The following is a 27748-nucleotide window of genomic DNA, read 5'->3' as shown; positions in this document are numbered from 1 at the left end:
ATTCTTGTCTTTATTCATTTACCAGTGATAGAAATATGGGTTTAAGAAATTGACTCCTCCTGTTAAAATCCTCCTCATAAACCATTTCCTCACTGTGTTCAGCTCTTTTCAGGAGATTTTACTGGCATCACTGAAGCCTTTCACCATCTATGAAATGGCTGTGCAGTCTAATGGAGTTGATGTAAGTGGGCCTTTCAGCAGCACCGTGGAGGAGTCCACACTTCCAGACAGTGAGTACAACTGCTTTCAGTCCTGTCATGAAAGTGAGGAAATCCACATAATGTAGTGTAGTGTCTGCTAATGTGTGACAGTGAGCTTTGAATAAATCTCAAATAAATTGGAGCATAAACCCAAGCATGAGCGTCTAGCCCTCTATGTGGGAGTTAATCAATGAATGTGTATTTGTGTCTATTTATTGTGTGAGTGTATGACAGTGAGGTCAGTGTGAGTCTGTGTGTTTGTGTTAGGTTAACAGCTAGGGGATTAATAGCGAGAGGTGTAAGGAGATAATTGGCTTTAATTAAAAGCCCAGATGGAATTGCCCCTCGTGTTGGCCAAGGGTTTTCAGTTTGTCAGTCAGTCTGGCCAAGTGATGGCAGGGAGGGGCATATTGTGTTGAGACAACATACTTTGTAGGATTTCTGTGAATTAAAATGCTCAAACCAGAAGCAATAGTACCCAACAAATAGAGATAGGATGGCTCTTCATAAAACATAATTCTTATATTTAATGGTCACATGCCCATTCGTGAGATCTATGGACTGGATGTGACGATTCTGAAAGCACCGCCATGACTATGAATAAATGCTTTTCGCCCATATCATAGATACATCATTTTTTCAATACATATTTTTTGTACAAAACAAATAGCACATGAATGTGATTTAACTGAGATAAATAACATTTTAACCATATGCTGTCCATGTTACTTGTAACTGGGTAAACATATGTAAGTATTTGTACATATTTTTATGGCTAGACCCGCAAACATTGGTTGAGTAGCAAAAACATTTTATTATCACTTATCCCTTAGGTCTTCGGTGTGTGATAATGTGTAGCAGTATAAATGTGTTTTTATCTCAGAACCATCATCTCCTCCTGTGGACATGCAGTTAAGTGAGCTGGACTCATCCTCTGTTTTGGTTAGCTGGCGCCCTCCACTGGAGCCAAATGGTATCATTTTGACTTACTGGATCCTCTACACTGGCAACATTAGTCATCCAGAGCACCTGTGGATAAATGCCACACACAAGGGTAAATCTACAAACACACACAAACAAAGAGCATGTGTTGTTGCATGCACATGAAGATAGCTTTCGTCTATTATGAATCACTTCTGGTCTCATCCTCCTCCTTCTCAGGCTCCCTCATCAGCGCAGAGGTCCAGGGCCTGAAGAGTGGCACACGTTACTATTTTAAGATGGGGGCCTGCACTGAAATAGGGGTTGGACCGTTTTCTCTTGTGAAGGATGTCTATACTCCTCCAAAGAAATACGGTGTGTATGAGTGTAATAGTTTTGATTCATTATTCATTTTTTATCCATAATAATTTTTTTATAGCAATTCTATTTTAATTTTGTATTGCATTGTGTTGTGTTTTAGGGTTAACAAACATTTATTAGATATTGTCCTGACAGAATATGATCAGTACTTTGTGATGACTGACAATACAGACTGATATAATGCAGCAACAAAATGCTGTAAAAGAACAGTATTACAATTTTGTGAAATAACAGAAGAAAGAAAATAGATATCAACATGTTAGAATATATCACGTGTACATGTATAAACATGAAAAGTGACCCGCATCAGCATCACTGCCATCTGCATTGAATTACTTGTATAATATTTTCTGTTGCTTTACCAGTCATCTTTAAAATGAAAATAAACTTTCTGTGAATCTACATGAGGCATCGCAGGTGTGTGTGTGTGTGTGTAAAGACTGCCATCTGCCTCTGGCCATCACTGACACTCAATTAATGGCACTCCCACTGGGAGTGTGAAGCGATTCAGTCCAGCCTCACACACACGGTGTCTGTGGGGAGTTGGACTCAGATCTATATGCACCACCAAGAACATTTCATTATTATTGTATCATTATTCTTTTAGATTATAATGAATATTTTATTATTATAGATCAGTGTGATTTATACAGAATTACTGTAAGCATTAATTATGTATAATTACTAGATGACTTATTTCTACATATCTATCATTCTCTTTCCTGTCTCTCTATCTCCTGTAGAGCTGGATATCCATTCTGTGACTGGTATCATCGTTGGGGTGTGTCTTGGTCTTCTCTGCATCCTGTGCTGCATGTGTGTCAGTTTCCGCAATGGGAAAACAAGGTAAAGTACAAGGCTGCTCATCTTCAGACTGCTGCTTTAAGCAGCTTCATTGGTAGCAGCGTAGTTATGATTCTCGCTCGCCATATAGACGATGAATTATTAAAGGACCCTAAAGACAGAACAATACTGCAACAATTACAGCTCAGGCAGAAAAGACTTTTCCCACATTCAACGCTTAATAGGCCACAATGAACGAAGCCTTTGATGCCTTCTCCAATGTATTCAAATGATAAAAGTTTCAAGGACCTTTTGGATGTCGCTTTAATCTAGAATGAGACACGGGTGAATAACAAAGTTCAGTCGCACAGTGTGCGAGCGTGTGCGCGTCTGTCTGTAGCAGATGTGGCGTATTGAGAGTCATGGCTGAATGCTCTCGTTCTATTAGACTTGATGAACAGCGAAAGAAGCCGATTAAGGCTGGGGTTTTTCACCTTCTTTTGAGAGTTATGGTCAACTACAGCGATTGCTGGTAACAGAATGAATGAGGACACGTAGATCTGTTATAGACACGTGACCTTTTCATTTTAAGCCTTTAACGTAAGGAGGAGAGATCCGACAGGCTGTGTGAAGATGGGTTAATATTAACTCATTGGACTCTTGATTTGGGGAGTTTAGAGTGGCGACACCGGCTGTGAACTGAAGAGACTGGGATTGTTACAGAAGATGACTCGTTCTTTTATACCATGTAAATCTATGTGTATGGATTGTCACGTTTTAGAATTAAACATTTTATCATGTTTATTCCTATTTTGTATGAAGATTTATACGTTTATAAATAATAAACTATAATCATTATTAATAAGCAAAAATAATGTACACTATCGTTCAAAAGTTTTGAAACATTGAAATGTTTCTCGTGATCTTTAATCTGAAGTGATGCTTAAATGTTTAAACTTACTTTTGTAGACAAAAGTGTATTTATGCTAACATACGGATTTCTTTTAGTAGAAAACTACAGTTTTAAATTCTTTTTTTATGACCGAATAATCAAGAAAAGGTGGCCAATAATAGCCCATGATAGAAGGAAGCTCCTTCAATATTGTTTACCTTAAAGAGTACATTTTGACTAATTTTTGGCAAAGAGTTGCTATTTTTAAAATGCTAAAATATAAGAGAAATGTGAAAACAGATATTAAGTGTTTCAAAACTTTTAAAAGGTAGTGTGTATTTAAAATATTGTATTATAAACATTCATGGATATGTATTTCATTCGTATTTTGGGGGAAATATAAATAATTTGTCTTATTTTTAGCCATATTTTAGATGTTGCACAAAAGCCATTCATGTGACCGAGTTCGGCTTGTATGCTTTCCCGACTCCTGTTCCCCTCTCTTTCTCTCTGTATGATTTCTGTATGTATGATTGTCCCTTACTGGCCCCTAAAACACAAAAAAAGCCAAAAAATTTACTTTAAAATGCAAATGTAGACAGATTAGTGCTCAGAATAAACAGAAAAAGCATGTACAGTAATCATCTTTTTATTTGTTAAAATTAGGGATGTGTCTGGGGTACTGGACTCCAGTTCTTTGACTCCTCAGTACAGGAGAGGTACCCGGCCGGTGCCTACTACCACACCTAACTGCAGCGACTGCCATGAGCTGGAAACACTCATGCCCCCTTGTACACAAGACCACACCAGACCCCTCACAGAGCCCAGCGAGGAGCAGAGTCTCATGGGTAATGCGGGAGTGGCTGATGATGGCCCTCCAGAGTCCAAGGTGAAGCGTTAAATATAGAGATATAGTCAAATGTGCTAGTATCTAATGTATATTATTGATTGTGTGACTGTTTTGTTTTTAGGTAGGACTCCTTGTTGGCCCTGAAATGATATCTCTATTAACCATAATTTAGAGGATGGGGTTAAAGAGTAGGATTAGGGCCATGGTTAGGGACAGTTGCCTTATCAAGAATGTGGGTGCAATTCAGACAGTTTTGGTTAGATACAACTTTGTGCGTGAGGAAATAAATAAAAAATGGCCTACATTTGTTTGTAATTTATTTCGGTTAAGCAGTTTTTTAGAATTCACATTTTATATGCCAAAGCTGTGTCTGGTGTGTTGGTTGTGGGTGTGCAGCGCCCATTGAAGCTTGCGGGAAAATGCCATCGATGTTTCTTAAGAAGTTTTTGTCTTTATCCAACTCAGCCAGCCTGGAATGGATCAGTTAGTCGGAACTGGGCCAACCGGATCACAAGGTATAGAGATACTATAACTGAGTATTCTTCTGCTCTCATCAATGGAGCTCTAGAGGCACCAGCATCAGAGAATAGTAAGGTGAGTTAAACACATTCATGTGTGAGAGACTGAAGTATAGAGAACATAACAGATTTAGCATCTTTGTCTTGCGAAAATACTTATTATCCTTCAACATCTGCTGGTGTGTGGGGGGGATGGAGATAGATCGTGCCTCGTGCACAGGAAATATAGAGAGAAAGTAATTACCATTAAGCAGTCAGTGGGGATGACACACAGCTAATTAGTATGTGACACTTAAGATGAAAGGCTGAAGCGTGCATACTATTTACCAATTACTGTCCTTCTCGAAGGTCTCCAGCTATAAGAGCAGCGGAAATAAAAAGACACCTTTTTCTGTCTTGCATCTTTACCTCATACACTGATTTATTTAAAAAACGTTTTTGTTCCTGTTCTTATAATTCAGGTCCTACTTGCAACAGAACATGAGCAACTATAGTAAATAAGCACCTTAGGAGCACTTAAGGAGACATATGAGCATCTTAGTGCTGTAAAGTTTGTGAACTTTCCCTTTCGTTTGCCATCCCTACAATATCCAAAAATATAATATAAATAATGTGTATAAAATAATATAATAAAGATGTATTTTTAAGATACAGGGCAATGAGGGCAATAAGAATACATAAAATATGTTGATAATATTAATAATAATTATTTCTGTTTTTACGTTAAAATGAAGAAATAGAAATATGTAATATATGTAGGCCTGCCTACAACCTCAAAGGATACACAGTGTAAATGATGATAAATCTTTTAACAAGTGAAAAATACAGCTGCACTTTTGAAAAACTTTTTTTTGAAAAATTACCGAAATACTCTGTTGCACAGTATTTATAATTTTTTCAGTTCACGTGACACTACTGTGTCTGTTATCTTGTGCAGTGTTGGGTAAGTTACTCTGAAAAAGTAATTCGTTACTAGTTACTAATTACATATTCAATAGTGTAATTAGATTACTGTACAAATTACTCTCTCCAAAAAGTATTTAGTTACTTATTACTAATTACTTTCTATATCCTACATCAACCTTGATTAGTTAAGTGATGCAAGGATAGATATAAAACGGCTCTTTTAATTCATTCAAATAAATAATATAAACTACATAAAGTACTCTTATTTACTGACCAAAGTATTACAAATGTGAGAATTATACATTAAAGCATTCGTTTTAAAGTTAGACTTTGAATTTTGATGTTAATTCCACTATTGCACACACATATATTACACAAAGTATTTAGTTTAATTACATCAAAAGTAACTGTAATTAAATTACAGAAAAATAAGAGTAATCCCTTACTTTACTTTTCAAGTGAAAAGTAATTAAATTACAGTAACTAATTACTTAGTAACTAGTTACACCCAACACTGATCTTGTGATATACTGTATTTGCAGGGCGGTCATGAGGAGAGACTCTGTTCCATCAGCAAGAACCAGGTGGAGGCTGAAGTGATTGTGCATTCGCAGCTGTCCAACACAGCAGTTGAACAGGATCCACAAAGTGACATGGAGCTCTGTCTTGATTCTCCATCTTCCCAGCACCCCTCTGCCGGAGAGCAGGCAACTCCATCATCCCCTCGCCAGCGGCATGCAACCCCCCCTCCTTCCTGTGCCCACAGTGAGGACAACCATGAAACTGAATCTCCATTTCCTCCCATCCCCAGCACTCACATCTCTGAGGTACTGTCCAATCACAATGGACCATTTGAGAGTGGGCTCAGCCAGCCAACAGTGGGCGTTGCCAAAAACCAAGGAGCAGGGCTTACTAATGGCTTCCACTCGCCAAAAGCCCTTCGCCTGAAGGCAGAAACTCTGGAGAACGGGGCCCACAGACTGTGCCAGGTGGGAAAGGTCCTGCCCACACCAGCTCTCCCCCCTTCCCCCTCGTCCTTTGCCAGTTCTGGTTTTGTCCAGTCTACCTCAGGGGCGCATAGCTATGTGTACCCCTAAACTGAAAGTAAGGGAATACATAAAAACAGCGGTCCTAATATTCTAGGATAGAAGAAGAGGAGACAAGGGAGGAGACTTCAACAGCACCTTCTCTGCTGGAGAAGTTTTTTTCTGGTAGCCACGAACGCCTCCTCTCACGGTTTTATTAAAACCTTTGGGTTCCATTATTTTATATGTATGTACATATACAGAATATTTTTTTAGCACTAGTATCCATGGATATGCGTTTTACGGCATATGGGTGGCACACTTTAATCTCTCATTGTCTGCATGTACAGAGCGATCTGACATGATATGTTTACATGCAACACGTTAAGTCGGAGTGTTTTTACTTCGAGGTGATGGATCCTGAGGCCAGCACCAGCGAGACCGTAGCGCTGGGATCAGCCGTGCCCGTGGAAACGGAGCAGAACTCATTCACGGTTGAGCGTAATAGATTGATTCGAGAATAGCACTATCAGTGCTAGCAGGTGTACACCCATTCTGTCAAAGAGAACCTATTACCCTGCCACAAAACACCACCTCCTGCTGTCTCAGGGTCGCCCACCCCCTCCCCGCTCCCAAACGCACATACACAGATCTGTGCTTTGGAAAGAATTCTTCCAAAAATACCACGTGGATATTGAACCTTAATACAATACGAATAAAACACATTCCCTGACTGGAACTTTAGTGTCTCAGGAGTCTAACATTCAAGGTGCGTTTATCAAGGTCCGTATGTACATACATACTACATGTACAAAAACACGTCGAAATGAAGAAAACAACAACAAACGGACTTGATGTACATTTTCGACTGTGTGAAATGTGTCCCGAGTGTACGCGGAAAAGAGATGTCGCGCTAATCCATGGTCCAAGTTTTTCTCAGTCAACAACACTACCTCATTTCTTCACAGGACTATTCTTTACGTGCTGTTTTAATGAGTTTCGTTAAGGAGGCGACTTGTTCAATCTGTTTTTAAGCCGTCGAATTCATAGCCTTTGATAATAGCAGAATCTACTGCCTTTCTCACTCGGTGTCTGTATTCTTGTGTAACGGTTACTGAAACTTGTCTGGGATTATTCGCTGGTGTGCAAGCATGCTGCCATCGGTTTATTCGGTCCTTACTGTTGTTGCTGTGGGGAAAATGTACCTTGTTCACTCGTCACGACAGTTTTGCAATATTTTAAACAGGATGGAAGGCTTACCACACAGTTTAACCAGAGACCTCAGCGTTTGTGTCCATGTGATGTACTCGTTGACTCTTTTCTCAGGGAACTCTTCGCAGGGAGTCTGAGAAAATTATGAAACGGTCAAACTAGGATAAAAGCCTCCATTTCTCAGACAGCTTTTGATCCGTATGGAATCATTCAATTTTTTTGTATCTTTTAGCCACGTGTCTGTTACCACATTGGGACTGTAAATAACTTGAATCCTCCATGCAAAAATCATATTTGTATTGCTGCTCAAAGCAGGGTCTGTATCTCTATCGGCTTCCTTTTTATGCATTTTATTTAAAGTTCCTTTTAAGAAAAACAAATATATATATATAATATGTTAATGTTATGTTTTTAAGCAAGCATTAAAAAAGGTTTAAATTCGCTGTCATCACATCAGGTCATTGACCGGACTGCCCGTGAGGCCACCACAGCTTTCACTGGCCACAGTTCTTAGTCATTGCCACAGTTCATGTGTTCGTCTCAAACATTAATCCAATAGCAACTTCACTGACTAGTGCTTAGGTGCTAGAGCAAGACTATGTTCTTTTCAATATGGTCTTTTAAACATTCCAGTTTTTGTATGTACAGCAGGCCAAACTCAGGGCTGTTCATGTCGAAAATGAAGATGAATGTCTACTACAGCTACTTTTAGCAACATAAGCATATCTCTCATAGCGTTAGTGTGGTTAGTCAACAAGTCATCCTTGCTATGTAGCTTCCTGTAGAGTCCCTGCTTAATACTGAGATTATGTACCCGTTTGTTAAACTTGTTGTAGAGTTAAACTGTAAAAATGGGATGGGAATAAATTTTCACTTGTGCAGTTGCCACAGATATGATGCTTGTGCGAGTTCTGTTCAGATATGTATAAGAAGAGTGAACATGGTTGTGCTGTCGTCTTAGCTTTGCTCGAGTCCAAGTACCTACAAAACGGCATCAGACTATAGACGGTTTCAAAGCAAGAACATAAACAAATGTTACTGCGCATGCACGCTTTTGTGGCCCAAATTTAACTTCCGGTAAACATCCGCAAAGAATAAAGTCCCTGTAGATTATTTCTGAAAACAAGCAAAAGAAATATAACAAGTAAATTACATTAGCTAGCTAGTGAAAAGTATGTCTAGCCAGTATTATTTTGGGTTACCAGTAGAAGAACCATTACTTGGCTAAACTTTAATGTGAAAGTTACACGACCCATTCAACAAATTGTTTATTTAATCAAATTAACCTACAATAAAGTGCAACAAATTGTTTATTATTATACAATAAAATATTCATGTAAAATAATTCATATAAATTAAATGAATTATAAATAGTTATATTATTAGCGACTAGCCAGACCGATCAACAAACACAGACCTAAGTTAACTTCGGGCCAGGCGCGTGCGTCCGATGAAACCGTCTATAGTGTTAAGGATAACACGCCTACAACATGTTCAGGGGAAATCTATTGACCTTAAATTTTTACTTTGGTCTGAAATGCAGATTTGAGAGGATTAGATGTCATTTTCGCTATGTTGTCACTCTGAAATGTGCACGCAAAGGCTACATGTTAAAAGATTTATTTGTTTTCATCGTCATGTGTTAGGCAGTACTAGTAGTGTATACCAACTGGATGAGTTCATTGTCGTCCCTGCTGAAGCAAACAATATAGACCAGCACTCATGTTAATCGAATGCTGGTTAGGTGCTGGTTAAGCTGGTGGACCAGCAATGCCTAGCTGGTGGTGCTGGTCAACCAGCTTGGCTTTTTTAGTAAAACTGGTTAACCAAAGAAATCTCGCTGGTTAGGTTAGTTAAGAAGCCAGGTGAAGACTCCAGCTTGCCAGCATCCAAAACACACCATGCTGGTCTTGCAGGGTTGTTTTACCTCATTTTGACAGGCAGGTTTCTATATTCAGGATGCCATTGTCAGAATGTGGAAAAGCAAAACATTTGAGTGTTAAGCATGTATGATATTTGTTGTTGAGATGGGTAATGTCAAAGAGTTTTTATATGCTAGGGTTGAGGCTGGTCAGAGAGGGCTCCTATGTCAAACCATACTTCTTAAAACAGACACGAGTATATCTGGTTGTATTCTTATGGTGCATAATCAGTGCTCATTGCTCAGGTGCCCTGTCTTTGTATAAAAACATTGCAGACAAATGCCAGCTGGCTCTGATGTTTCACAAGTGTGTAGAAACGCATAACCTGTGCTCCTGAAGGCTCCTTTAGTAACAGGGGACATGTTTCCTTTTTGTTTTCTTATGACTGTTTTTCTTTGGTCCTTTTGTGTAAATTATTTTTGTGTACTTTCAGCCAACCAGCAGAACTGTGCGTTTCTGATATTCTCAGCACACATACTGTAAACTCATCAGTGTAACACCAGCAGCAGTATGGTCTTTGATGTTTCTGACAGTCACAACAACAACATTAACCACGTATAATTACAACATGTGTTTGTCTGTGACATTTGTCTGAATGTCACAGGAAGACGTGTAAAGAGACAAGGAGAAGCATTCAGTAACCATTTAGTGTCCCATTATAAACTGCAAAAATCATGGATCTGTGAATCTCATTGTTACATATATGGCCATTCTCATGATACTTTATATGCAGAATATGTTAGAAAACCTTGTTTACCTGCCTAAATTGGACTTAATTCTTTTAACTGGAACCGTTTTCCCCTATGAATAACTGATGCAATGAAATTATATCTGATGACTGATCAAATGTAGATGCTCATATTCTATACATGAGCTGTGAAGGATGGAGTCTGTTGTCAGGTGGATGAATGCAGTGGATGATGATGATATTATAGTGTTTATTTTCCCCCTCAGTTACTGTCTCTGTGTGATTTGCAGCAAAAGTCTCTGCAAACCTGTACTATGTAAATAAACATATTAATAATAAAATGCTGACCCAGCCCAGAGTGCATGTCTCATAATTTATGTCAAAGCGGCTGTGTATTTTCCAGAAGAAAATGTTGAATTGTGTTTTGATGCATACACTATCAAAAGTGCAAGAGCTACTGTTTGTAACATTTGTGATCATATTGTGATATGTGGTAACAAATAGTGCACCCTAAAAAAGCAAGATTGCGTATAGACTCTCGAAATGATCAGAGCAATGTAAATGTGAGCCACAGTAAAATAATAGGCTGTCCGTGACCATTTACTGTCACATCTTGCATACTTAATGAACAGATCTCACCAATAGATGTCCCTCTATCACCGGCGTTGCACCTTTTCCATATATTCCTTCAATTTGACAGTTTCAAATAAGTGTTTATATTTTATGATATTCACATATAGTGTTTTAAGTATTAAAAACGCAAAAGTCGTTTTATTTATTTGTTCTGATTTTCAAGTATTTAAAATTAATGAAAGATAGAGACCATAAAAACGCACAAAAAACGTACAGTTAAATAAATTCAAAGGGAAAGACAATATTATTCTTGATAATGTTTTTGATGAAATTGTTGTTAAGACTCGCACCTCATTCCATCTATATTTCCCCCCTGAGTTTCGCAGTAGGCTAAATACATACAATCTTTGTTCGTGTTTGATAGTATTTCTTTGTTCAGCCATGAACAATTAATAATAAAACATATAGCTTTAGGTACTGAACGGAGTACGCCAGAGAAGAGAACCCCTTTCTATCTCTGTTTAGATATCGCGTCTTTTGTTCTTTTGAGAGAGGGAGAGAGAGAGAGAGAGAGAGCGAGAGGTGGTGTGCGCGCAGGAAGGTGGATGAACGCATTGCAAAGCGTGCGCTGGTCTCGAGGAGTAGAGACGGAGCAGAGCGCGAGATGCTTCTGACACATTCCTGAAAGATGTGCAAAATGGCGCAAGTGTGCCGGAGTCCAGAAAGCCAGCGACTGTAGTTTGGATAGAGAGGAGCAGACCGCTGCTTTCCCGTCTTGTTTTAGCTGTCGTCTTACCTTGCTTTTTATGTGTCTCGTCTAAATTTCAATTTAATTAAATGGCTTCCCGAAAGTGGTTCCCGCAAGCTACGCGTTTATTTGGAATACTCCTGCTCGCTTTTGTCGGTAAGTGTGGGATTTCCTCACGATACCGTGATCCCAGTGAATGGCCGTGAACTTGGCAACGTTTATTACTGTCGGCAGTAGCGATGCTTCTCTTTGTGATTGCACTGTGTTTAAAGCGGTAGTGATTTGAGTGGGTGAGCTGCCTGAAAGAATGAATTGAGTTTTTAACGCACTTGCTTGCTAGATATTAAGATTTTAAAGACAATGTTTCACTGTTATATTTTAACTTGACTTATGCCAAGAAATGGTAATCACGTGTATTGCTTGTTGGATGTGAAATTTGACATTGCAATGTTAATCACATTTGATTGAAATATGTCAATAAACGATATAAAGCAGAGCCGTTGGTTCTTTTATGCTATTGGGTGTCATTTATGCATTAGGCTAGTCATGGAGTGTGATCAGTAGAGTCAGGCAGGACTTGATATTGAAGTGTTACACTTTATTTCTGTGTATGTCCTTTATTTAGTCACAAGACATAGTTTCCATCTTTCCTGTTTGTTTGCCTCCGTCTGCTTTTTGGTCTTAAACCTTATTTTTCTATCATTTCTTTCATATAACATACAGTATACCGTAGGTATTGACAACACTGATAACTTAAAAATAGCAAAGATTGTTATTCAGGAAATTGAAATGCATCTAGCAGTTGCTCTGCTGCAGAAATATTTCCTAAACTACAAGCTCTTCTGGTTTCTACTCAACCCACTTTTGCGTCTATCATTCACAGACAGCAGGAGCTCAAATTGAGTCTTCTTTTTATTGTGTATCCATTGTAATACGTGTGGAAAAACTGAAGTCAGCTATTGTCTTGAAGATTGCATGTCCTTCTCTTACATTTCCTTGATTTCTTTGTTCCCATGTGATTGTCAGTTTGTGTGTGACTGCACGGCCTGTTTTGTTGGGATAGAGGTCAGCGTATAGATGCATGCTTACAGGAGCGTAACATTATTGTAATGGGGATAAATTTGCTTAGTATTCACAGAGCTCATTTCACTGCCAACTAAGTTCAATCATCATAAGCCAAACACGTACGTGTTGGGAGCTTGTGTTAGAATTATTGGCTTATGTTCGAGTTTGTCTTCCTCAGAAATATACTCATTATGAGTGCCATCTCAGAGCTGTCCATGAGGATGGCACTTGACAGAAAATGAAAGAGATTGAGTTGGGAAAGCGTGGATTAGGTTACTCAATTGAGAGTTATTGTGAGAATACATTTTATTTTTCACTTTAGGAGAATGAACGTAAGAATACATTTTGTCCTGTTGTCTAACGTATTTAATTCAGTCAAAAAGTGGAAGTACAGGAAAAGTAGTTATAAGTTCATCAATGTATTCGACAAAAGAACATCTTTTAGCTTTTCAGGGCAGCAAATGCTGCAAATATTTGAGTTGTATGATAGACTTTAAATCACACCATTTCAGTTGTCCTTGGTTTTTACTTAACTGTGCGAAAGCTGTTATTCTGTATCATAATACACATTTTTATGTGTGAAATTGTGTGTGTGTGTGTGTGTGTGTGTGTGTGTGTGTGTGTGTGTGTGTGTGTGTGTGTGTGTGAGACTATTGATTTAAAGTGATAGTTCACCCAAAAATAAATTTTCTGTCATTTACTCACCCTCTTGTCATTTCAAACCTGTATGACTTTCTTTCTTCTGCAGAACACTGTTATTCTGTTATTTTGTTCTGTTATATTTGGGTGAACTATCACTTTAAAGACCTCCAAGTGTGTGAGAAAATGCAGGACACTAATGAAAGTTATTTCTTACAATTATTTTGGACACGTTCTAATCTTGGGCTAAAGGACACACCCTTGCAGCCACATGCTTTGTGCATGTGAAGTTCAAATGGAAGGCTACGGATGATTGAATAATTTATATTGTTTGATGACTGTCAACTGTGAATATTCTGTGAAAATGTGCAAGTCTCTCACTGTAGGAATGAGTCTTTCCATTATGCATTGATGGAGCAATAAGAACTTTTAATGGAAGAATTCTTCACATATCCAACAGCTGGTCCAGTAAAAATGAAAAAAGTGACTGCTAAAAGAACAATCTGCTTTGATTTCAGAGGGATAATGGGTTTAAAGTCAATCTGCGGTGTTGATGTTAATTTTTCACCTATTTTCAGTACAAAAGATTGAATTCTGTAAATCTTAATTCAAGAAATCAGTTTTCCATCTGACAGCAGTGTTTGTTCAGTGCTTTGTCAAAGGAAGACATGCAGTTGGTGCCCAAGCCTGTCACACCAAAAGGCAGATATGGTTTAAGGAGGTAACAAAGATGTTTGAATGTGTATGGTTGATGTGGTTGTGTGTTAAAGGGATAGTTCACCTAAAAATGAAAATTCTGTCATCATTTACTCACCCTCTTGTCATTTCAAACCTGTATGAAGTTCTTTCTTCTGCAGAACACAAAAGATATTTTGAAGAATGTTGGTAACCGAACAATGGCAGCACCCATTGACTTGCATTGGTTTGGTGTCTGTACAATAAAATAAATGGGTACCATAAAGCCATACAAGTTTGAAATGACAAGAATTTTCATTGTTTGGGTCAAATTTAAAGGCTTAACTTCTTTCTTCCTTTTACCGTATAATCTGTCTAACAGCTAAAGCACAGCATGCTATCCTAAATATCTGTGCAATAAACTGGTAAGCGTATAGTTACTTGTTGAACGACTTGTTGTTTAGTCAACAATCATGATGACTAAATAGAGGGTGGAGATAAGAAGAGGCAAGTTTATTTATAGACCCCATTCATACACAACTGAAATTAAATGCACTTTACGCATGGAGGAGGAGAAGATGCGCATGTGCTGTAGGTTGTGTTTAAGTCATGCCAAATTATTTTAAACCCATATTTAAAGTGAAAGGCAAATGCTATTTAGCAGAACTATACTTAACTAATGAAACTGGCCTGTCTCTGGACTGTGTGTGCTTTAATTCAGTTCGGTTTGATATTTCACCAACTCAGGGTCAGGCTGCCAGGACTAAATGGTTGGCATTTAACACAGAGTTGGCGTTTTGATTACATTATAATCACATTTATATGATCCAGGGCAGGATACAGATCATGTTGCTATAGTTTACACTGGGATTGTGCAGAGGAAAAATGAATGTTGAAATATATATTGAATTATAACGCTCATGGGAATGATTCGGTTTCATTAAAGCATGTTCAATACATGACCTAACACCAAGCCTATACTATACAATTTAACAAGCTTTGCTAGATTGGAGTCATAGCGGTTAACCTGCCATTAATGATAAATTAAAGGATTTTGATTTGAAGGTGAAGCAAAATCCTTTTTAGTGCAGATCCGCTCAACAGATAAACTCTGAAATTAATCTAACTCACCTGATAGCATGCCATTCAAAAAAAACGAAATGCAATGTAGACGTATGAGTTGTGATTGTATGTTGTCTTGTAGCCCTACTTTTTCCTCTCTCAGTGTTTCATATCACAGAACACAACGTGACTGGTAAATGCGACATGTACCTTTCTCTATGTTTATGTCTTGTAGCAGTTTAAAATACTGTTTTGTGGCATGCGTATGGCCAATGAACATAAAATATTGTCACTAGTACAGTAGTTCCTGCTGGGTTACACTGTACTGTGAAAAGAATAGTTTTACTCAAAAATGAAATTTCTGTCATCATTTACTCACCCTCAAGTTGTTCCGAACTGTATAAATTACTTTGTTGTGCTGGACACAAAGAAAGATATTTGGAAGGATGTTAGCAACTGAGATTTCTGGGGCACCATTGACTAGAAAGAATGATTGTATAATTGTTTTGTTCTGTTGAACACAAAAGAAAACATTTCGAAGAATGTTGGAAAACAAACAGTTCTGGGGCACCTTTGACAACTATTTTAATGGTAGTCAATGGTGCTCCAGAAATCTCAGTTGCTAACATTCTTCCAACAATCTTTCTTTGTGTTCAACAGAACAAAGAAATTTATACAGGTTTGGAACAACTTGAGGTTGAGTAAATGATGACAGAATTTTCATTTTTGGGTGAACTATCCCTTGAAGTCAGAGCTAATTTAGTGTGCCTATAAAAGAACAAACAACATACAGATCAGTCCCCCTATAAGGTTTTCCGAAAACTAAAATCACTCCTGTGGTGCCCCTTATGACTGTGTTATATTTATGGTGCTTTGTTAAAATGAGTTTTGGGGTGAACAACTCTTTTTCAGGTGATAAATGTTGATAACTTTTTCTCTAGTTAAAGCTGACCTGGTGTGGCGTACGTGTAAACCCTTGTGTGAACACCACTCTGTACACTGCTGTGTATGTGCCTGCAGGCTCCAGGACTCACGCTCCAGGGGGCTGTAGCCCTGCTTAAACCCTAAACATCCCTCGAAAGAAGAGTCACTGCAAACAGTGTTAATGTGACTGCTGCTGTATACTTGTTCATGGTTTTTGTCCTCCTTTGTTTCTTTCTTTTAATATAGCTCTCACCTTTCTTTTCAACTCCATCTCGGTTTTCTGTTCTTGTCTTGCTTTGCTGTGTTTCTCCTGCTTTGATTGATGTATGATCTGAGTCAAGACTAGCTTCCTTTAAAGTTCTCTGATCGATAGCTCTATAGACTTCACTGCTTCTGATGTAGCCTTTGTTTCTCACTGGCTTTACTGAACATACAGTACGTGACCCTGGACCACAAAACCAAGGGTCAATTTTTTAAAATATATACATGTACATACATATAAATCTACATTTGAGATGTATACATCATCTGCAAGCAGAATAAATAAGCTTTCCATTGATTTATGATTATTTGGGATATGGCAATATTTGGCGAAGACACGACTCTTTAAAAATCTGGAATCTGAGGGTGCAAAAAAATCAAAATGTTGAGAAAATAGCCTATGAAGTTGTTAATCAGAGGTGCTGTAGCAAGCCGTTGCTAAGAAGAAACAGGTTTGTTTTAACTAGTGCTGTCAATCGATAAAAAAAATTAATCGGATTAATCACACATTTTTTCTGTGATTAATCACGATTAATCGTACATAACAATAATATTTTAAAATATACTTTTACATTTTAATAATTTCACATTTAATCTTAAAATTGATGTAGAAACAACATATTTCTTTAACAGCATCATTTTATGAAAGCTAACATTTTGATATTAGCACTGTAACTGATGTCTCTATTAAATTGATTATTTTAACATGAATTATAGCCATTCAACAGTATAATTGAGAGCTCATGTAGGAAATATACAGAAATTGAAGAACACTTTACAGTCTTTAATGCTAAATTATAAATTAAATGCAGAAGAATTCTCATTAAAGCTACAAAATCACATTGATTTCTTCTTTTATTTTGTTCTTTGATTAACATTAGTGACAGGTGTCACAGCAGCACGTTTAAGAGCGCGGCCCCTTTAAGAGCTGTCTCAGTACACAGATCTGACCGTCACCGCACTCCCATTTTCACAACACTTTGCATTCATTAAGATTTTATTTTACACTTTGAAGTCTGTGCTTAAGAAAATGCTAGACAAAACGGGCTTTCTGACATAATCTTGCTTGGTTTTATCCATTCAAGCACGAAAGAGAACTTAACACGGATGCGCTGTCTGACAGAGATTCACCGACGCAGCCTTCAGCCCGTGACTGTTTACACCAGACTGGACCTCGCGTTGCGTTTTGCCGCGTCCCACAGTTTAGAAGCGGTCTATCTCCATTGAACGCGTCAAAGCAACTGTTTAAAATCGCGCTTAAGTGGTTTAAAAGCCTGTACACGAATAAAAGCGTGATTACATAATGTAACGCTAGACAAAGGATGTCAAAACAAACGGATGCTGCGTTAATTGCGATAAATATTTTCTCACGCGTTAATTTGAAAAAAAAAAAAAACCGCATGCGTTAACGCGTTAACGTTGACAGCCCTAGTTTTAACGCCTACCGCTTAAATGATGTTGTGGAGAGTAGATGAACCCGAAACGGAAATTCTAAGCTTTACATTTAGTTTCCAAACTTGAGTGGGTAATTCCCAAAGAGCTGGCAGCAGCGAGCAATGTTTGTAGATATGTTTTCCGCCATTTTTGTTCACGATTTTGCTGCAACCACTCACAAAAATAAAATTGATAACATAGATATCAAAACTAGATGCCACATTAGCATCTGTTTCTATGGGCCGCTATACATAGGTCGTCCGCCATATTGGAACAGTGCGAGTCCGCCTGTGGCTTTCGCGTGAATTGGGTTAAAATTGTAACTGTTGCTCCGCTTTGTTTTATCCACAGGTTAGGAGTGGAAGAATTTTGTTATATAGCCGTCAATCTTAAGATGATTTTATTTATGAATGTTAAGTTCTGTTATTTGGACTTTTGTCACAGACCTGGCAACCCTGCCAAGCCGGTCCGTTAACACTCAAGAGCAAGCTGACAGTGCATGATTATAATAATAATACATTTTATTTATAATGCGCCTTTCTCACACCCAAAGTGCTACAAAATACATTCAATAAATAATAAGTAAAAGAAACACAATATATGAAACATATTTGTTGTTGGGCAAACTCAAACATTACATTTGCTACACTAACACATGACAACAACGAAAGGGTATCCAATTTTTCGGGAATTAAAATGCACAGTCATGGCTGTGCAGGTGTTGTGGCATTCTAGCAAACTGTGAGTGACATCAGTGGACCGTTCCAAGATGGGCATCTGCCATCTTGGAACGGTCTACTTGCCTGGAGTGCTTGAATGGGGCATCTAGTTTTGAAATCTGATTGATAAAATATCTTCATGGAACATGATCTTTCTATCCTAATGATTTTTGGCATAAAAGAAAAATCGATTTTGACCCATATGATGTATGGTTGGCTACTGCTACAAATATTCCCGTGCTACTTATGACAGGTTTTGTGGTCCAGGGTCACATGCATGCTTGACACAGAAATAGTAAATGTCATAGGAAATTGATGGAAAATGGCCCGAAATTTGTTCATTCCATCAAAATAACATCACTGTGCTTTCAGAAGCCTTCTTGACTGTAGTACTTGTTTCATAGTGAAAAAACATACGCTTCAGATTGTCATCAAATAAAATGAACCCCTTAAGTCCTTTACAATAAGCATGGCAGGCTTCATCTCGAGTAGATGAGAGAGCATTTTCAGTTGCTCTGGGGATGTGCATGAAATGCTGAGAATGATTTCCTGCTGGTGCTGTAGTTAAAGCTAGAGAACAGACAACGCATTTCAGACAACAAAAGAGAAGAACAGGAGTGAAATATTCAGGCCGCTTTCGTGACATAATGAGAAGCTGTATTTCTGTCTCTCTCTTCATTTACTTGTCATGTGATCTGCAGGCACGAGTGACTCAAGGCAGTCCAGTGCGTGGAATTGTATTTTGGGGCTGCAATCTGAACGATGATGATGGTCTCTAGCTGCCCCTTTTGTACCTCCCACAACCCACCCCACACCCCCCGCCCGCTTAACTTCAGATAGATTCTTGAGCCGCAGGGCAGAGACTGCTACTGTTTAGCCCATCAGTGACTGAAACCTGATACGTCAAACGCTGAAGCACAGGAGACTCCACTAAGCTCATTTTTCATCACACTAAGACCGGGCAGCATGCTTGCCTCCCTGTTTATCATCCCTCTCATTGGTATGAGCGTCAGTGATCTGCTGAAGGACGTTGTTGTGAAAAGGGAACATTTAGTGAGATGTATTAGTGTAGGAGTGTGCATGTGTTTCTGTCTGTGTGAGGATTTGTAATTTGGCTGAGTGGCAAAAGATCAGATGGGACTGAACCTAACAGGTGATTCACTTTAAAGAAGGTGTTTGATATTTATTATGCTGTTGGTGTCATAATAGTCAGGGTCAATGAGAAAAAAGCTTTGGCAAGAAAAGAAATGTAAAAATCTTGAAAAAACTTGCTTTAAAAGCATGATATTTTAAAATGTACTTTATGTTGATTTGGGTAATTATGAATAACATTTGCACCTTTTTTTTAAAGTTAAAACTGAAGTTACCTGAAAATGTCAAATGGTGTAATAGCAAAGAATGAGAAATATTATATATTTTATCCACCTAGATGGAATGTAAACATAGTTTTTAAAAAAGTAATTTTGTGTAATTTTAAAATATCACACAAAAATATTAGAGTTATCTCTAAATTAAATTGTAATGCTTTTTTTGCTAAATTTATTGGGACATAATCCTGAAAACACCTTTGTTTTCTAAATAGTGTTTGACAAAATTTGTAGAAATGGTTAAACGGATGGTTCATCAAAAAATGAAAATTCTGTCATCATTTACTCATTCTCAAACCTGTATAAATATCTTTGTTGTGCTAAACACAAGGAAGATATTTGTAAGAATGTCAGTAACCAAACTCTCATCCCCCACTTACTATGGAGGACCAGGAGTGCAGATTAGAAATAAAATGATCAATTGATCAATTTAATAATTAAAATATGAAAATGTAAACAAAGAAATCGCTTTTTAAATTGAGAAATTAATAGACTTATTTAAAATGGTTTATTTAATTTGTGTTTTAAAATGTAGTTTAATTGAACAATAAAATGTTAAATTTGAAAAAAAAATTAATGTATAAATAAATAGATCAATTTAAAACTGTTCATTTAATTCATGCTTTAAAATGTAAAAAAAAGTTCATTAATTAATTATTTTAAATGCACATTTTAAATCGCTTTTTAAAAAAGCAAAAAAAAATTAAAATAAAAAAAATTGCCAAATGCTTTTCTCTCTCAATTTGCCAATTGCTTTTCTTTGTTGTTTTGCCAAATGCTTTTCTTTATCCATTTGTCAATCGAGTTAAAAATGCCATTGGACAGTACACACGTGGGGGCAGCCAATCATCTTTTGGATCAGTTTTAGTATACACCCCCTCTCCCACATTTCATACGAAGTAAATGTAAGGCGGAAATTCATTGGACAGCAAGCAAGAAAGACCTACCGCCATTAAAACAGTAACGTTATATCTTGTGTGCCATAACTACATAACATGGCAGAAGTTAATTTCGGACACTGCATATTAGTGCTGGGCGGTATTACCATAAATTATATAACAATATTTTCCAGATTTATACCGGTTTCCCAGTACATGACAGTAATTTTTACCCCATTTTCTGCAGATTGAGAAAGGAAATACTACAGTTGATTGACTTAAAGTGTCCTTTTATACTGTCATGGTGAGTGAATATTGTAGAAAAAATCCACACTAGTATTATACAGGTTTGTAAGTCCCACAAAATGACGCTGTTTATAAAGAGGTGGCACTCATGACCAAGTGAAGGAATCAGGATGCATGACAGCTGCAGTCCTAATACAGAACCTTTTAATTGTGCAAATTTTGCAAACCACTTGTGTTGTTTACAACAACACAATGTAAACAATCGCCTTCCCCTATAATAACTGCAGACCTGCCAACCTGTACTCATTTTGCGTAGCCGGTACGCATTTTGACCTCAAAGTACGCTGGTACGATTTGTAACTCTAAACTACGCAAAAACCTGATGACGCCTCTGCTGCGTGCAGTACTCAAAACAAGCAACAGAAAAAAGAAGAATATGTCCAATCATAGCACTGAGTTCTTCCCCCAAATGGAAAGCTGCGATGATTGACACGTCCTGTGGCCTATCAATCAATAACAAGAGTCAGCAAATCGGCAGAACCACAAAATCCCGCGTGATCACATTCCACACACACGTTCTGACGCATTGTTTTAAACGAAGAGTCAAGACGTCTTCTGAGCTCTAAGGTAAACGGATCGGGTAGATGTGGAAAGTTGAAATATTGAATTAGCTTAATCCTATGCAGTCGATGATCTCGCGGGCTCATTTGATAACGTGCACTTGCCCGCAAGATGCGCTAACATTATTTCTGATTTATAAATGAGCGCTCACGAAAAGTTACCGTGATTTTACCAAGTACCATAGGCGCCGATTGCGCTGGTGGATTCTCACACTCAAAAACGTGCACTTATATCTGCGAGAGAGCATCGAGTTTTGGTCACATAAAAACGGCGTGCCGGCGCCGTTCTCTTTCAGTAAAGCGAAGCGGATTGAATGCGCTCTGCAAAATCGAGCTCTCGATAATTGTCAATAAAATAAAATGTCATATGCAAACTTTTGAGATTAATAATTATAAACGTGAATAAATAAGTAAAGTAGATTATGGCAGGCTGGCAAAAAATGAAAGTGTATGTGTGCAGCATAGAAAGTTACCAAGAGGTGTTTGTTTGTGCGTGTGCGTGCGTGCGTGTGCGTGCGCGTGGCTGGAATGGGGACTAACGGCAACATGGAAAACTTTGCTGATGCTCTGCTCAGAAAGGCCAAATCAGCGACCTATGAAACAAAGCAGTCAAGAGCAAGTGCCACTGCAAGTAAATGTGATTGATATACATCAAGGGTATCTCACTGAAGATTATTTACACACACAATATACACAAATGTTTCCTAAATTTAAATACATGTGTTCAATAAGAAAAGTTATTTTCAAAAATGTGACTGATGCATTTTTCACAACCAATATGTTATATGTTAAAAACCTGTGTTCTGTCTCTTCGGCTGATGGTACTCAAAAAAATATTCCAAGGTTGGCAGGTCTGTAACTGCAAAGTTTAGACTTCTTTAACAAATGAATAGCATGCAAAGGTAACTTGCATACATAATATTTAAGCAAATAAATAGAGAACAGGGCTCGAAATTAACTTTTTCCCTTGGTGGCACTGAAAATTTGAAAATTACTGAACAGTTGAAAACAAAATAGTAACAATTTTACCATTAAAACATGCAAGTGATGTCTGCTGTGTTATAGTCACAATGGCTTCATGATTTCCTGAAATCATATTTTTTAATCTTAAAACAAAGGCTTAAATTAGATATGTGAGAGGAAAACGATCACATCACGTTGTCAATCCTCCTTCCTCTACTGACCCTTATTTCTCATCATCGCATACAGAGAAACAGTTAAAACTACAAACACATATTATATGCTTATATTGAGCAGGTATGGGGGAAACACGATCGCTTTTTGAAGATGTTTGCTCATGAGTGTATTTAAAGGGTAACTCCGGCCAAAAATGAAAATTCTCCAATTAATTACTAATTAATTATCCAAAAACGCAAATTAAGGTAGTTTTGGAAGCTTTCTGATTGTCACGTGGCTCTCGGGAACGCGTGCTGGAAACTAACACTCAAGTCAGGAAGATTGGTTGCGTTGCAATCTGAGGAGTCAGAAAGCTTCCAAAACTACCTTAATTTGCGTTTTTGGGAAAAATGGATGTCATACAGACGTTAAACTACTTGAGGGTGAGTAATTAATGGCAGAATTTTCATTTTTGGCCGGAGTTACCCTTTAACCTGTTAAACTCGTCAAAAATGACGTTGAAATGTATTCCCTTAATGTTTACATGTATTTCTGTAACTAAGCTTTCAAATGATACCATGTATGATAGTTAGAGTCTCTAGTTTCTGAAGTGCACCATTTTGGCATTTATCGTACATAAAATAACTTATTTAGGCTGAGATTCATCATATCCCCATGTCATAGCTTTAAAATCATATGTGTTTATGATCATGTTCAAGTTATATATCAAATGAACTCTTATTCTACAGAATATACTGTAGATCTCCAGTTGGATTTATTGATATTTTACCACAGATCGAATGCAAGTCAAATGAATTATGATGTATGAAATTGATATTTGTAAACAAACAACACATCCATCGAATATCTAAGCTAATAACTGCATCCCACCATTACACTTAGCCAGAAATGCTACATAATATTTTTTGTTAGGTTATTTTCTACAAAGCAAGTCCATTCCTACCTCTTTTTGTGGTTTTAAAAGTTAAATATCCTCTTCCAATGTCTCCCATCAACATGCTGCGTCAGCAACGTGACATAAAAGCTTGGATAGTTAAAAATTCTGTAAAATATCGGAACCTCTGTCTATCCACATGAGATACATATTAAACGGAAGCTCAGACTCTGACCTCTATTTAGACCCCTCATTTGTCCAAATAGGCGAATCAGAGGCTGAGATATGGCAATGCGCAACAGGGGAGGTGGACCAAAACACCACGAGCAAACTCAACACCAAGTTTCGCTTGTTACATGCACTTTCAGCTGTGTTACATGCAATTTTGAGAGGTTTACTGTGAAATTACACAAAGCTATTCCATTTTTTATACCACTTTATGTGGTTATGGTGTCTGTTTAAAATTGGGTATGCCAAATTGAGGTGGAAATTACGAAAAAAGGACACTTGAGTTGCTTTAAAATAATAATTGAATGTCACATGATAGAGAAAAAAAATCCTTTGTTGAGACCTGTTGGAATCAAGAACAATTGTCTGCAGGTTCTTGGGCCCCTCAGGCTCAGAGTAATACACTTTCAAAAACAGACTTTATTTTTGTGTCTTTTTCATAGAACTGACAGCACATACAATAATGTTTATCACTTTCAGCAGTGTTATGAAATTTGGAGGGGTTTCCTGGAATATGACACCAAAATTTTGTATTTACACCACTGTATGTGGATATGGTGTGCATTTAAAATTGGGTATGCCAAATTCAGGCGGATGCAAACTTGCAATTGCTACACCTATGTGACAGTCATCTGATATTCAGCCGCGCGGTACGTGCTCCCTTTGCGACTCAAACGAAATAGACCCTGTGCACAAGCGTAGCGACGAACTTCCGCTGTCGCCAGAAGTCGGGATGTCAGTTTCTGGTTTGATCTCGCTCCACGCAAAATGTCAATGTTTACAAGATGTCCTCAAGATCTGCCAAAAATAAGCATTAACGATGTACACCGCATCATTGATGTCTGGTCCCCTGCTCCAACAAGCAGGCGGGACCAAGTAATGCATTCGTTACCAGTAATGCAGACGCTCATGCACACCCACTGATTAACATGTACTTTGCATGACTTTGAAAATGAAAACTAAGATGGAAATGGAGAAGAAAATGAAATAAAAGAGAAAATAAAACTTTACATTTTAATTTGAATTGTGTCAGTAATTGTGTGAGCATTAATAAAAACCTTTGAAAAACATTTTTCACATTTGCCTTTTCAATTTCATATTTCATAAATGCACAATTTTAAATGTCTTGCCTCGAGATTTTAGTGAAAATTAAATGTCAAATCACCAGTTGCATTTTCTTTTTCAATTTGACAGGGACAGTGCATTGTCATTGTAAAAATGAAAATGAAATGAAATATTTTTCATTTTGGCACATATTTTGCGCGCAGTTATGTATAATGAAATTGTAAATCTGGTTTTCATTTTCATCGTTTAATTAATTTATTTAAAATTGGCAGGATTTACCTTCCATACAGTGTGAGCTGTACCCACAATGGCCTTGACACTGAACCCATCCGCTCACTAGAGACTCCAGGATGTAATCTGTTGTTATGGACGGCAAAACGAAAACGCGTTGCTTTGAATCAGGGGTGTAATAGAGACGAGGATGAAACTCGGGTTGGGATTGTAATGCTGTCAGGAAAGCTGCAATCCATTTTCATTTACACCCTGTCTAAGATTACACCGCACGCAAGCAGCGTGGCTAATGATAACCTATGTCCCTTTTTATAGTTTTATTTTTTACGTTTAAAAGCATGAATTAAATAAGCAGTTTTAAATGCATCTATTTATTTATACATTTAAAAATGATTTTTTAAATTTAACGTTTTATTGTTCAATTAAACTACATTTTAAAACAGAAATTAAATAAACCATTTTAAATAAGTCTATGAATTTCTCAATTTAAAAAGTGATTTATTTGTTTACATTTTTATGTTTTAATTATTAAGTCGATCAATTGATTCGTCGTTTTATTTCTAATCGGCACTCCCGATCCTCCATAATTTACTGCCATAGTAGGGAAAATAAATACTATGGGAGTCAATGGGGGATGATGTGTTTGATAACAAGCATTTTTCCAAATATCTTAATTTGTGTGTAGCAGAACAAAGAATTGTATACAGGTATGGAACAATCTGAGGGTGAGTGAATGTGGGTGAACTGTCCCTTTAAAAACCATATTAATACACTAAACTCCCTCTCACTCACTCTCTTTCTTTAATCAAGGACATGCTTACTAAAGGACTTTAGTCTTTTTGTTCCCAACTACCTTTTATGAAAGTGTACAGATATAGAACTCTGAGTTTTGCCTTTCAGTTTGTTTTGCCTCTATAATGCATTCTTTGATCTATGTGTCTGTGCACCCACAGGTGTGACATCAGGGGCCGAGCTGTCATTCACTCTGGAACCCAGTGACATCATCGCCGTGCAGGAACAACCTCTCATGCTACACTGCCAGGTGGAGGGAATTCCACCCATCACCACTCAGTGGAGGCACAACGGTGTGCAGATTTTGGAGGACCAGAACTACGTCATGTTTTCTAACGGTTCGCTTCTGATTGGTCACTTCCAGAAGACCAAGTCTGAAGGCACGTCCGATGAGGGAGATTATGAGTGCATGGCCCAGAATTTCTTCGGGTTGGTCTTGAGCCGCAAAGCCAGGGTGCAAGCTTCTAGTAAGTGCCACTTCAGTTTTCTTAAGAACTTTCTCAGTCCCCAATGCGCTCATTCAGTTACAGAGCTTCTCTATTGCGGATTCTTGAAAAGGCTACAAGGATACAAGTAGAGATGGCTTAATGGAAATAATGGAAATAAGTGAACAGGGCAGTTTTCCTTTGACTTTCCATTGTACACTAGAGATAAAGTGATATGGATTTAAAACAATATAACATTTTTTCGGTGAACTATTTTCATTTTTATGGTACAATAAAGGTAAATTTGTAAGCAGTTATTAAAAACACAGTCCTTTAAAGTTGTTCTGCTTGCATCTCTTTCAAATCTCAATGCTCTTCCAAAATCCTAATGCAAAATGTCAACGTTATCTCTGGAATCTATGCACAGCATTCAGGTTTTTCCCTCGACATCTGTTCCATATAGCCCATGCTTGACTTGCTCTTTTTTCTGTCTGACAGATATTGCTGCTGTTAGATTATCTCAAGAAGCTTAAGTGAGTTAGATAGAAACCACTGCCAGCTCATTGGAAGGGTTTGCTGGGGTTGTCCACAGAGCGTACAGTGTTACAGCGCGGCATGGTGTAGACACGGGCTACATTAATTTTGGATGAACTGAACATGAGGGACACAGGGGGCTGGGACAGGCCATTTGATATATGGACAATGGGCCCCTTCTATTTCTGAAGATAAATTGGCTTGTAGGATCCAGTCTCTCTTTTGTGCGCTGCTGTGGCGCTCCCGGTCGTGCTTGTGTCGTGATTTATATTGCTTAAATCTCTGGCTCTTGTATTGAACTTAACTATTAAACCCTGCCATGCTGTGCTCTTTTCGCGCCGCTTTTGTCGATGTCACAATAATCTGGAGTGCTGTTGTTCGCCCACTTGCTGGTCGCAGGCACCAGGGCTAAATTTGCTTTTCTAGCCGTCCATACCCACTGTGACCCTGTATGAATCGTACCTTGTTCCCATCCGGTTCTGAAACGTTATTACTGTATTGTGCTTATGATTGGATTTTTATAAACTCAGCATGGGTTTACGGCAACTAAAGATGACTTATTGTCATTTGTTCGCTCTCATGTTGCTTAAAATGCGTTTGATCCTTTGATACAGATGCTGGCTGAATATAAAGGGCATCAGATGAAAGAAAACAGAAGAGCCTTATGGAGGGTTCTTTATGTTCACGTTAGCGGTTAGCAGGAGGCGGCTGTGTTGCCGTGGTCATATGTAGAAGCCAAGGGGAGAACAGAATTGCTCATTAAATGCACGTCGGGCGAGTGTTAATTTGAAAGCGCACGGCAGTGTTAATGTGAATGTGTGTTTTTGTGATGATGTGAGAAATTCAGGCTTGAAATATGCCTTTTTCTCTCTCTCTCTCTCTCTCTCTCTCTCTCTCTCTCTCTCTCTCTCTCTCTCTCTCTCTCCCCCTTCCTCTCTCTCATCTCTCTCCTA

The 27748-nt window shown here is 37.9% G+C and overlaps 2 protein-coding genes across 2 annotated transcripts in view; both read left to right on the top strand.

Annotated features, from left to right (window-relative positions):
* Positions 1 to 10646, top strand: part of igdcc4 (immunoglobulin superfamily, DCC subclass, member 4) — a 97064-nt gene extending 86418 nt beyond the window's left edge. Inside the window, exons 14-20 of the mRNA XM_057341861.1 lie at positions 103 to 230; positions 1084 to 1254; positions 1362 to 1496; positions 2246 to 2348; positions 3844 to 4066; positions 4493 to 4621; positions 5994 to 10646. Coding sequence (XP_057197844.1) covers positions 103 to 230; positions 1084 to 1254; positions 1362 to 1496; positions 2246 to 2348; positions 3844 to 4066; positions 4493 to 4621; positions 5994 to 6548 — 1444 coding nt within the window. The 3' untranslated portion in view covers positions 6549 to 10646. The remainder of the gene's footprint in view (positions 1 to 102; positions 231 to 1083; positions 1255 to 1361; positions 1497 to 2245; positions 2349 to 3843; positions 4067 to 4492; positions 4622 to 5993) is intronic.
* An 832-nt stretch (positions 10647 to 11478) lies between these two features.
* The window catches only part of igdcc3 (immunoglobulin superfamily, DCC subclass, member 3), an 89157-nt gene continuing 72887 nt past the window's right edge, over positions 11479 to 27748 (top strand). The window contains exons 1-2 of the mRNA XM_057345887.1: positions 11479 to 11775; positions 25998 to 26303. Of these exons, the coding sequence (XP_057201870.1) occupies positions 11709 to 11775; positions 25998 to 26303 (373 nt within the window). The 5' untranslated portion in view covers positions 11479 to 11708. The remainder of the gene's footprint in view (positions 11776 to 25997; positions 26304 to 27748) is intronic.

Source organism: Triplophysa rosa, linkage group LG1, assembly GCF_024868665.1.
Source record: "Triplophysa rosa linkage group LG1, Trosa_1v2, whole genome shotgun sequence".
Taxonomy (NCBI): Eukaryota; Metazoa; Chordata; class Actinopteri; order Cypriniformes; family Nemacheilidae; genus Triplophysa; species Triplophysa rosa.
Note: the sequence above shows the minus strand (reverse complement) of the source record. Positions and strands in the feature narration are given on the sequence as shown.